Below are 10,522 nucleotides of genomic sequence, written 5' to 3'. Positions count from 1 at the left end.
TCACAAATTCTGAATTCATATTTTCCGTACTCATTCCCTATGCTCCCCACTTGTTTCTGGCCCGTGCCATTTGTAATCTCTACTTCTACTCCCATACCAGGGACATTAAAATAATGGAGGAGGGAACCTGGTGATGCCATCACTTTAGGCAGCACCAATATTGGCATTAATGTTCAATTCAATTGGCTTATCTAAGTTGCAGCTATTGACACAATCCACAAGAAGATCACAGCTAATTACAATACACTTTACAGTACATTGTCCCAGCAGATGTGGGCAATACCCCAAGGTTAGCATCTGAAATGTACCCAGACCTAGGACTTTTCATTTTAAAAATACAAACACCCCCCTGTGAGGAGTATAAGGAGTTACATTAGGTTAAATTATGGTTATGCTAGGTCTGAATATGGGCATCTCCCACCCTCCATTCTCTGTCTCCCTAATAATAAATGTAGTATAAGTTTGTCAGTATATAAGAAAGCAATTATGGATGCACTGAATACATTCATTTCTTTTTATTCTTTATTTGGATTTACATCCAAGAAAAGGATGAATTTGTTTACAGGTGTTTCGTGCAGGGCAGCCATCGGAACCAACATTTCTTAATGGGGCCCAGTAGACGTTTAACATCTGGGGCCCCTAACGTTGTGCCCCCGTCCCTCCCCCGATGGCTGCCCTGATTTCTTGTTCTGTTTCCGATGTTGACGTTTTCATCATCAAATTCGATTTTTCATTTCTTCTTTATAGCTGTGATGCTTGTGTCCTGAGAGTAATATTGTTTGTTGTTAGCCATGAAATATTTCAAATAATCCTGCATTTATTTATTTATTTGTTTATCTGACATGCATTTTGCTGTTAATTTAAAGGTCAACTAAAACTACCCAACATTTTCCCCCACCTCACCCTGGGGGCCTCTCTTCTATATCCTGCCTAGTATATTGACCCCTGCCTTAAAACAATCCAAGCCCTTATTATTGGGGCTTCAGTTACAGAATTATTGTACATTATTGTACATGTATGAAAGTTAGTGAATTTTGTTTAAGTAGATAGGAGAGTAGATAGTTATAAACATCAATTAAATAATAATATAAAAAGAGCAATTTTCCTTACATTTCCAGATGTTTTGAAATGCACCATTTTACACCCTTTACATCACCGATATCTGTGATGAAGGGATGTAACAAAAGCTTCTCTGCAGTTGGTCTCTTGTTAGGATTTTTTTGCAGGCATTTGTCAACAAAAGAGTGGAAAGTGTCACTCCTGAAAAAAAAGATGTTAAACGATTACTTTTATGTTTTATACTATAATAAAAGGCAATTCATAGATTTAGAGCTCATCAGTACAGTCCTGTGCCCTGAATATTCCATAAGCCCCCCTGTTACAGTTACTTGCTGACTGTTGCTGTTTACTATTAACCTTTTAGGGTGCATGTATGTGCAACACAGGTGCTGTCATCCTGTTTTTGTAAATATGTATTGCCAGATACCAACACAAAGCTCTGAAGCGGAGCATGAGATGCTGCATTCAAAAGTTATAACTATTTCCTAGGTTCTATGTCACCGCCAACTTCATTCTTTTATATTACTTCACCTTTTCCGTTTTTCCAACCCCTCACTGTATTCTTCCCGTTTTCTATTTCTATTTCTCTTTATTTCATTTGTAAATCACCTTACCCCCTTGTCAATCCCCCCAACCTCTCCACCCTTACTTTCTTTTCTATTTCCCTATCTCCCCCTCACTCTGTTTGCATGTTTCTATGGAAATAACTCACCATCTGTCCCATGTTAGTACTGGAGCTGGACCAAAAATGATCTTTTTGATCACTCTCTTTTCCTGTTCGTTGCTGTATGCTAGGTTGTAGGAAATTGATATTAGAACACGTTGACTAATAATTATACTATTTCACTAATAATGTTAATTGTTTGATTTACATTGGACACAGCATTATTTTATGTTACAGCAGGGCAACTAAATGCCAGATGACCTTCCCTAAAAAAAACTTTATGTGTTAAGGTACACAAACATGGCAAGAACTATTGGGGTATACTTACGGGGATATCCTTGTGCCATAGCGATGGCTGTGATCCCCAAAGACCATATATCGGCCTAAAATAAAAATATAGGGGAAAAGTCAACAATTAGAGAAATACAGGACACAATTCCAGCTATAGATCATTCAGATAACAACAAAAATCAACTTAAAACTTTGGTTTTGCTGTTATGAGAGGGGTATATAAAGTGAGTGAGCAAAACTTCGTTTTCAGTTCCTTGTATAGGTTACATATATTTTAGATAAAGGTGTCATTTGCTTTTAAATAGAAAGTAAGAGAGAAGACATCACTGTACCTTATAGTCATACTCGGCACTCTTACGCAAGCAGCCAAGTGCTTCTGGTGCCATGTAGCATACTGTTCCAGCGCTGCTATCGCTCTTTTCTCCTATTGTTGCATGTTCGAAATTAACTAAAATTGTAGGACAAAAATGTGACTTAGAATTTTCATTCACATGTTACAAAATAAATAATCATTTCATTTATAAGCAGTTCCTAAAGGAAAACTCTTTTTTAAAAAAATTATTTTTGAAGGATGAAATGAGCTGAGAAAACCAAACAATAAAACACATTAGATTCATATTGACTTGCGCTGCACAACATCCATTCTACATCCAATTCTAAGCGCCACTTACCTATTTTTACATCTCCATATTTCGTAAGCATCAGATTTTCAGGTTTTAGATCGTGATGGATAATTTTGAGTTTTTGCAGATGACAAAGGCCCTGGAAAATGAATAGAAACGTGAAAATATAAATATTTTTCATGCTCTTGAAGTAATAACGTATAGATTTCTTAAACAAATATCCAGAGTAGTACCCAGGAGGCTCACATGTGACATACCTGTAACACCTCTCTGCAAATATAAGAAATCCACCTTTCTCCTAGGGAATATTGCTTCTTGGTGCCCATTAGGTCATATACAGATCCTCCGGCACACATTTCCATAGCAATCTATAACACAAAGAACATATGTATATAATATAGGAACATATATAACTGTGAGTTATTGGGAAGCCTGGGTATTGGCTTCACACATTGGATGTAGGCATTCTTACTTCCCTCCCAGATTTTCAAATACATTTAATGGCCAGAAGATATTGAATCTCTATCTTGGAAAGTATCTCCATCTCGTATCCAAAATGTTGCCTTGCATAAAAGCCATTGCCTTTTGCACAAAGTTTAATCTATCTGAATAAACAATTCCTTACCCATAGTCCTGTATTTGTTGTTGTCCTCCTAGAAGCCTTATGGTAATATGCGCCATGAAATTTGATAATATTATCATGACCATAAACCATCTCTAAAATTTCTATTTCCTGAAGGATTTTCTCTTCATCCTAATTTCAAACAAAAGAAAATAAGTTGAATAACATGGACCCATTTACAATTCTAGTAATGATGAATGAATCTGTCCCATATCACCAATTCTAGTTATAAGAAATTATGTATTTTTAATACCACTATATAAAAATTATATAATATAATCAATGTTCTTTCTTTAACTTCTGAAATCCTGTTTAACAAGGAATTTGTCACCATTCTATAATGCTGGAGATGTTTTAGTATTTGTTAAACTCTGGGCTTTACTTCACTGACTGGTGAAGACATTGGAATATTATGATAAAGGTGCTTCAATTCTACATGTATTAGTGGCCTCTCTCTCTGATGGTCTATTATATAAGGAGTTGCATGGTAATCTTAGTGTTCTTAGTGATAGTCAGTATGTTGGTGTAAAAGGACTTTAGTAAAAATACTTATAATTTTATAATGGTATTAATTATATAACACATTACCTGCATGTCCTTCATTATTTCAATGGTCACCTGTCGGTTTCGAACAAGATGCCATCCCTGTAACAAAAGTAAAGGAAGAAGGTTTGTGATGAAGCAAACTGACCGACAGGCAAAATTACGGAATCCACCAAAACCATGATACTAAATATGCCATTTTAACATTAAACATATATCTCACCTTATGAAGAACACCATACCGGCCCTCTCCTAAAGCCTTTAGAAGTTTGACATATTTCCAAGGCGCCTAAAAAAATAACATTGTATTTGAAAGCACGATAAATACAAATAGTAAATAATCTAATGCAGAGGGACAAATAAACCTTTTCAATAAGAGAGAAACCCAGATAATGTAAGAAAAAAGTTGTGTATAACGTGGAGAAGGCAAAGGGCTGGAATAAATAAGCAAAACCATGAACATTGAGCTTTCTCAAAAATACTGTTTTTCAACTTCTGCTTACCGGGTATGTTTCTACAAATTCATATGTATCGTCCTCCTGGGGAAGAGAAAAAGCTTTTATCAGATTAACTCAGTTTACTGGGGGGAAATTACTACAATTATTATTAAAAGGACAGGGAGAGGTCAATTTATCAGGGGTTCATATATAAAACATATATTTTGTATTCAATAAAGTCTGTTATTTATCCAAACCTTATCATCCAAGTAAATAGGAGCCTGTTGATTAATGTTGACACTCAGTTCTATTTCTCTTGAACTGGTGTCATTGCCAGATGTCTCTGGTACCTCCTAATTAAAAGATGAAAATGTGTTATTATGTGAACTAAACCCCAAAGAAGGTGCTTAAAGAGGCAGTAAATGACTTCTTTCAACATTAATTAAATGTACATGGCTTGTGTTGGACGATAGCTTGCCTATAGTTTTAATTAAATCATATTTTAGTGTTTTTTTTGTTAATTCTTGAACTAAATTAACAAAAAAACATTCATTATACAAAAGGATTGTAATAGAGGAATAATGCCCCTTTAAATGTATATTGGTAAAGATTTTATAATATTTCTGCTCAAACCTCAATCACTGTAAGGCCCTCTTCTTCATTTTGGAACACTGCTTCCTCTCTCATGCACATGGCATACCAGGAATTATCAGGTTCCAATTCCTAATTAAAAAGATGAAAATATGTTATTATGGGAACTAAACCCCAAAGAAGGTGCTTAAAGGGCAGTAAATGACTTCTTTCAACATTAATTAAATGTACATGGCTTGTGTTGGTCTATAGCTTGCCTATAGTTTTAATTAAATCATATTTTAGTGTTTTTTTGTTAATTCTTGAACTAAATTAACAAAAAACATTCATTATACAAAAGGATTGTAATAGAGGAATAATGCCCCTTTAAATGTATATTGGTAGAGATTTTATAATATTTCTGCTCAAACCTCAATCACTGGAAGGCTCTCTTCTTCATTTTGGAACACTGCTTCCTCTCTCATGCACATGGCATACCAGGAATTATCAGGTTCCAACTCCTAATTAAAAAGATGAAAATGTGTTATTATGTGAACTAAACCCTAAAGAAGGTGCTTAAAGGGGCAGTATATGACTTCTTTCAACATTAATTAAATGTACATGACATAGTACATGTCATAGTTTTAACTGAGACATATTTAAGTTTTTTTGTTCATTCTTGAAGTAAATTAACAAACAAAGGCAAAATACACTAGTAGCATTCTAAGAGCAAGAAGCATTATAGAAGCAGCTCATTATACAAAAGGATTGTAAAGAGGTATACTGCCCCTTTAAATGTATATTGGTAAAGATATAATATTTTTTCTCAAACCTCATTGATGACTGCAAGGTCCTCTTCATCATTTTGGACCATTTCTTCCTCTTCTCTCATGCAAATTGCATACCAGGAATTATCAGTTTCTGACTCCTAGTTAAAAGAGATACAATATGTTGTTATATAACATCTAGCTAGAAAAAGAAAACACTTTAAGACAGAATTGACCCTCTGCTCAGGCACCCTACCCCCTACCTCTCCAACCACATCACCCAAACTCCTAAGTATAAACCCATAATACAGAGAAGAAAGCAGAGCTGCTGAGTGAGGTGGGTGGTTGTTATGTTTCACCGTGCCCTTGCTATAAAAACCCTCAATACTCTGATTGCCGAACAGGAGAAGGCAGGCCTTTATTTCTTACCTGGCAGATTTCAGCATCAAGATCCTCTGAATTTTCCTGATTAAGAGAAGGGAAAAGATCTTGCAGGTTATGTTATTTCTCTTGCAAAGAAGTTAAAATATTACCTTGCATAAAGATTTTAATCATTATTATTTGCAGCCTCTCTAATGCTTACCTCAATATTTCCTGATCCAGGTTCCATTATCTCTGGTTCCTCTGGCTTCTCCTGGTTAGGAGGAATACATCTAGTTATCAACTTATTATAACTTATTATATCTAAAATGCACTATGTATAAAGCAAACGTTTTACCCAATTTTAAAAAAAGGAATTTTTGATCTATTTTACCTGACCTATTAACAGTTAAAATCAACACAACTTTGAAAAGAAAGCTAAAAATATAATAACTGTATGATACCAACTCCTTCCTTGCTTACCAGGCAGGTCTCATCAGAAGGATTCTCTTGCTGAGCCTGGTTAAGGGATAAAGAGGTGATGTTATTTTATTTTTATTTAGGAGAAATAATTAATGTGTATAAGTAAATGCAGTAATCATTACAGGGATTTATCCTGATAATAATGTCAATAAAGTCAAGAGGCAACAGGAAACAGTAAAGGAAACAGTATAGGCGAGTCGGACTAGGGGTGCAGGGCCCACTGGGGCTTCTGCCTCAGGGACCCCTGCACCCCACAATGGCCCCCACCTTCACACACCTCCCCACAGGGCCCCCTCTATCCTACCATCTTCCCCAAGCACGTGTAAATTAAGCATTATATTACATCTCTGTGCTTACCACAATTTCTAATTCCATAATCTCATCTTGTTGTTTCTAGGGAAGAATAAAAAAATAAATAAGCGTGGCTCCGTTAAGGGAAAACATAAGTTACAGTATAGATGACACCATTTCTTTAAAAGTGATTACCACAATCATTTCTGTAGTCATTTGTTCTAGTTGTTTCTAGTGGAGAATAAAAATAATTTTATAATAAAACAGGCAAACTAGAATTCATTCAATGATTTAAATGAAACTTGGCTTTAAACATTTAAACATTGTCTCTTCAAAAGTAAAATAATCACTTTCTTGCATTATATCACATCTCTGTGCTTACCACAATTTCTTCTTCAATAATTTCATCTTGTTGTTTCTAGGGAAGAAAAAAAATACGATTTTTGTCTCCAAAATAAATAAGCTTGGCTCTGTTAAAAGAAAACTTAACACAGTATAGGTGACACTATTTCGTTAAAATCACATTTTATTTTATTTTATATTTCTGCTTACCTCAATTATTACTACAGTTATTTCTTCTGGTTGTTTCTAGAGAAGAATAAAAAAAAATGGTATAAAAAAGGCAAACTAGAATTCATTCAATGATTTAAATGAAACTTGGCTCTAAACATCCAAACATTGTCTCTTCAAAAGTAAAATAATCCCTTTTTTGGTATTATATCACATCTCTGTGCCTACCACAATTTCTTCTTCAATAATTTCATCTTGTTGTTTCTATGGAAGAAAAAAAAATGTTTTTTCTGTCTCCAAAATAAATAAGCTTGGATCCGTTACAAGAAAACTTAACACTGTATAGGTGACAATATTTCATTAAAAGAATCACATTTTATTTTATGATATATTTCTGCTTACCTCAATTATTTCTACAGTTATTTGTTCTGGTTGTTTCTAGAGAAGAATAAAAAATGGTATAAAAAAGGCAAACTAGAATTCATTCAATGATTTAAATGAAACTTGGCTCTAAACATCCAAACATTGTCTCTTCAAAAGTAAAATAATCCCTTTTTTGGCATTATATCACATCTCTGTGCCTACCACAATTTCTTCTTCAATAATTTCATCTTGTTGTTTCTATGGAAGAAAAAAAAATGTTTTTTTTGTCTCCAAAATAAAAAAACTTGGCTCCGTTACAAGAAAACTTAACACTGTATAGGTGACAATATTTCATTAAAAGAATCACATTTTATTTTATGATATATTTCTGCTTACCTCAATTATTTCTACAGTTATTTGTTCTGCTTGATTCTAGATAAGAATAAAAAAATGGTATAAAAAAGGCAAACTAGAATTCATTCAATGATTTAAATGAAACTTGGCTCTAAACATCGTCTCTTAAAATGTAAAATAATCACTTTCTGCCATTATATCACATCTCTGTTCTTACCACAATTTCTTGTTCAATAATTTCATCTTGTTGTTTCTAGGGGAGAATAAAAAAAATGATTTTTGTCTCCAAAATAAATAAGCTTTGCTGCTACTATTTCTTTAAAAGAGTCCCCTTTTATTGTATTATATTATATATTTCTGCTTACCACAATAATTTCTGTAGTTTGTTGTTCTGGTTGTTTCTAGTAAAGAATGAAAAAAAATGTTATTGAAAAAAATGGCAAACTAGAATTCATTCAATGATTTAAATGAAACTTGGCTCGAAACATCCCTTAAAAAGTAAAATAATCACTTTTTTGGTATTATATTACATTTCTGTGCTTACCACAACATTTTCAGTTGATGTTTCAGTTGATAATATCTAGAGGAGAATAAAGAAGGGTTCATCACAAATAAATAAGCAAATACACATATAGAATGAATTCAATTATATAAATCAAACTTGACTTGACAAAACATAACTAGCGCTATCAATTTCCAAGTTAAAAAAAACCATTTTATAAAATTTGTGTTCACTTTAATTAGTAATGGAGAATACAAATGTCCAGCCTTTTATATGTTCTCTCAGTATCTGCAGTCAAGTAAAAGGGGCGCTACTGCCATATTACTATCTGCAGCTATGCATTCTCCATTGGCTTCTATATCTCAACTCTTTGCCAGTGGAGATGCTGTAATACAGGTATGGGGCCTGTTATTGAGAACGCTGGGGACATGGGGTTTTCTGGATAAGGAATCTTTCTGTAATTCAGATATCCATACCCTAAGGGGCAGATTTACTAATCCACGAATTTGAAAAATTCAGATTGGAAACGAAAATTTCTGAAGATCGCAAATATCCCAAAAATGCTTACGAAAAAATCGTATTACTCATAATAATATCGTATTGGCGATCCGAAAGTCATGAAATTTTCGTACTGACCATTGTAAACAGCGGCAGAGCCCTTCCGAATTTTTCGTGCAGCTGTGCGAAAAAGTCACACAACCGCTGAAAAATCGCGAGAATACACTCGGAGCGTTCGTGTCTTAGTGAATCTCCCCCTATGTGTACTAAAAAAATATTTAAATGGTAATTAAACCCAATAGGATTGTTTTGGCTCCAGTAAGGATTAATTATATCTTAGTTGGGATCAAGATTAAAGAGAATAAGGGAACCTCTTTTAAAAATGTAAATTTTTTGATTAAATGGGAGTCTATGGGACATGAGCTTTCCATAATACGGGGCTTTCTGGATAATGGGTTTCCAGATAATAGGTCCCATACCTGTAGTAGATATAGCAAGGCAAGAAGGATAATATTTACATTTAGTGCTTTAAATAGCACAACTATTTAGGAAATTAGGCTATTATACTTATGTCGCCCTATTTGTCTCTACTTACAAAAGAAAGTTCTTTGGAAGGTTTTTTTCGCCGTTTCTAGTGAAGAAAAAAGTTTTAATTATAAAAAGAAATGTCCAAATAGACAAAGTAAAATACATTCAATGATACAAATCAACTTGCCTTAAAAGAAAACTCCTAAATCTATATAGAATACTATAATTTCCATAGTAAAAGAATCATATTTTATAGAAACATATAGTTTTCAGTTTCTCATTGAACAACAATATATAAACACACAGCCCATTAGATATTCTCTGAATATTTCCATTCAACTTATATTCAAATATACAGTGTAGCAAGCCAAGCAGTAAAATTGGCTATCCTAGGCTAAATCTTAACTATTTAGTCAAAAAGTTTTTTGAGTTTTATACAATTAGAGAAATATGAATTATGATACATAAGTCCCTATGTATGTAGTACAATAAGCCCTGTATCCCATTTAAGTGTCATTTTAATAGCACTACTGATTCAATGTAGCAGAGTACACAGATATACAAGTATGGGACCCATTATCCACTATGCTCGGAGTTTTGCAGATAAGGGGTCTTTCTGTAATTTGGATCTCCATACATTAAGGTCAGTAAAAATCATTTTAATTTTAAATGATGAGCGAATCTGTCCCATTTCACTTTGCCTGAAAATTTGCAATCTTTGAAAAGACTCACGAAATGGTGAAAAATTAGCAATACGGGAAAAAACGTCCTCTGTGTCAAAAAAAAAACGGGCAGAAAAATTTGCCACAGGAAAATTTGCAACATGGCACAATATTGTCACGTGTGTCAAAAAAAAATGACGCGTGCGACAAAATTTTTTTTGAGCGGGCAGAACAACATTTTTTAGTTGCTGAAACATGGAAATTTGCCCCAATTCCAAGACTGATGAAAAATTCCGCTCAGCACTACATTTAAACATTAATTAAACCAAAATTATAAATAATTATATCTTAGTTGGGATCAAGTACAGGTACTGTTTTATTATTACAGAGAAAAA

The 10,522-nt window shown here is 33.7% G+C and overlaps 1 protein-coding gene and 1 long non-coding RNA gene across 2 annotated transcripts; both read right to left on the bottom strand.

Annotated features, from left to right (window-relative positions):
* Positions 1 to 569: 569 nt before the first annotated feature.
* Positions 570 to 4,706, bottom strand: LOC116411592 (traf2 and NCK-interacting protein kinase-like). Its single transcript, XM_031904125.1, has 12 exons — positions 4,497 to 4,706; positions 4,306 to 4,341; positions 4,026 to 4,091; positions 3,848 to 3,904; positions 3,263 to 3,391; positions 2,895 to 3,005; positions 2,686 to 2,776; positions 2,347 to 2,462; positions 2,052 to 2,106; positions 1,772 to 1,850; positions 1,111 to 1,260; positions 570 to 763 (listed from the first exon to the last, which is right to left on the bottom strand). The coding sequence occupies exons 4-12, from the start codon at positions 3,860 to 3,862 to the stop codon at positions 742 to 744; spliced, it is 768 nt and encodes a 255-aa protein (XP_031759985.1). The 5' UTR covers positions 3,863 to 3,904; positions 4,026 to 4,091; positions 4,306 to 4,341; positions 4,497 to 4,706; the 3' UTR covers positions 570 to 741.
* A 2,069-nt stretch (positions 4,707 to 6,775) lies between these two features.
* LOC116411501 lies at positions 6,776 to 7,128 on the bottom strand. Its single transcript, XR_004223149.1, has 3 exons — positions 7,093 to 7,128; positions 6,906 to 6,941; positions 6,776 to 6,812 (listed from the first exon to the last, which is right to left on the bottom strand). It is a non-coding gene; the product is annotated as an uncharacterized LOC116411501 (long non-coding RNA).
* Positions 7,129 to 10,522: the final 3,394 nt, after the last annotated feature.

The sequence above is a fragment of the Xenopus tropicalis genome, chromosome 6, assembly GCF_000004195.4.
Source record: "Xenopus tropicalis strain Nigerian chromosome 6, UCB_Xtro_10.0, whole genome shotgun sequence".
Taxonomy (NCBI): domain Eukaryota; kingdom Metazoa; phylum Chordata; class Amphibia; order Anura; family Pipidae; genus Xenopus; species Xenopus tropicalis.
Note: the sequence above shows the minus strand (reverse complement) of the source record. Positions and strands in the feature narration are given on the sequence as shown.

Bases quoted from the DNA above. Each gene is read 5' to 3' on its own strand.
- LOC116411592 (XM_031904125.1), bottom strand. The intron at 1,851-2,051 runs GTAAGTATACCC...CCTACAACCTAG, and splicing joins TATGGCACAAGGATATCCCC to CATACAGCAACGAACAGGAA. The intron at 764-1,110 runs GTAAGGAAAATT...TATTACTCTCAG, and splicing joins ATTTCAAAACATCTGGAAAT to GACACAAGCATCACAGCTAT.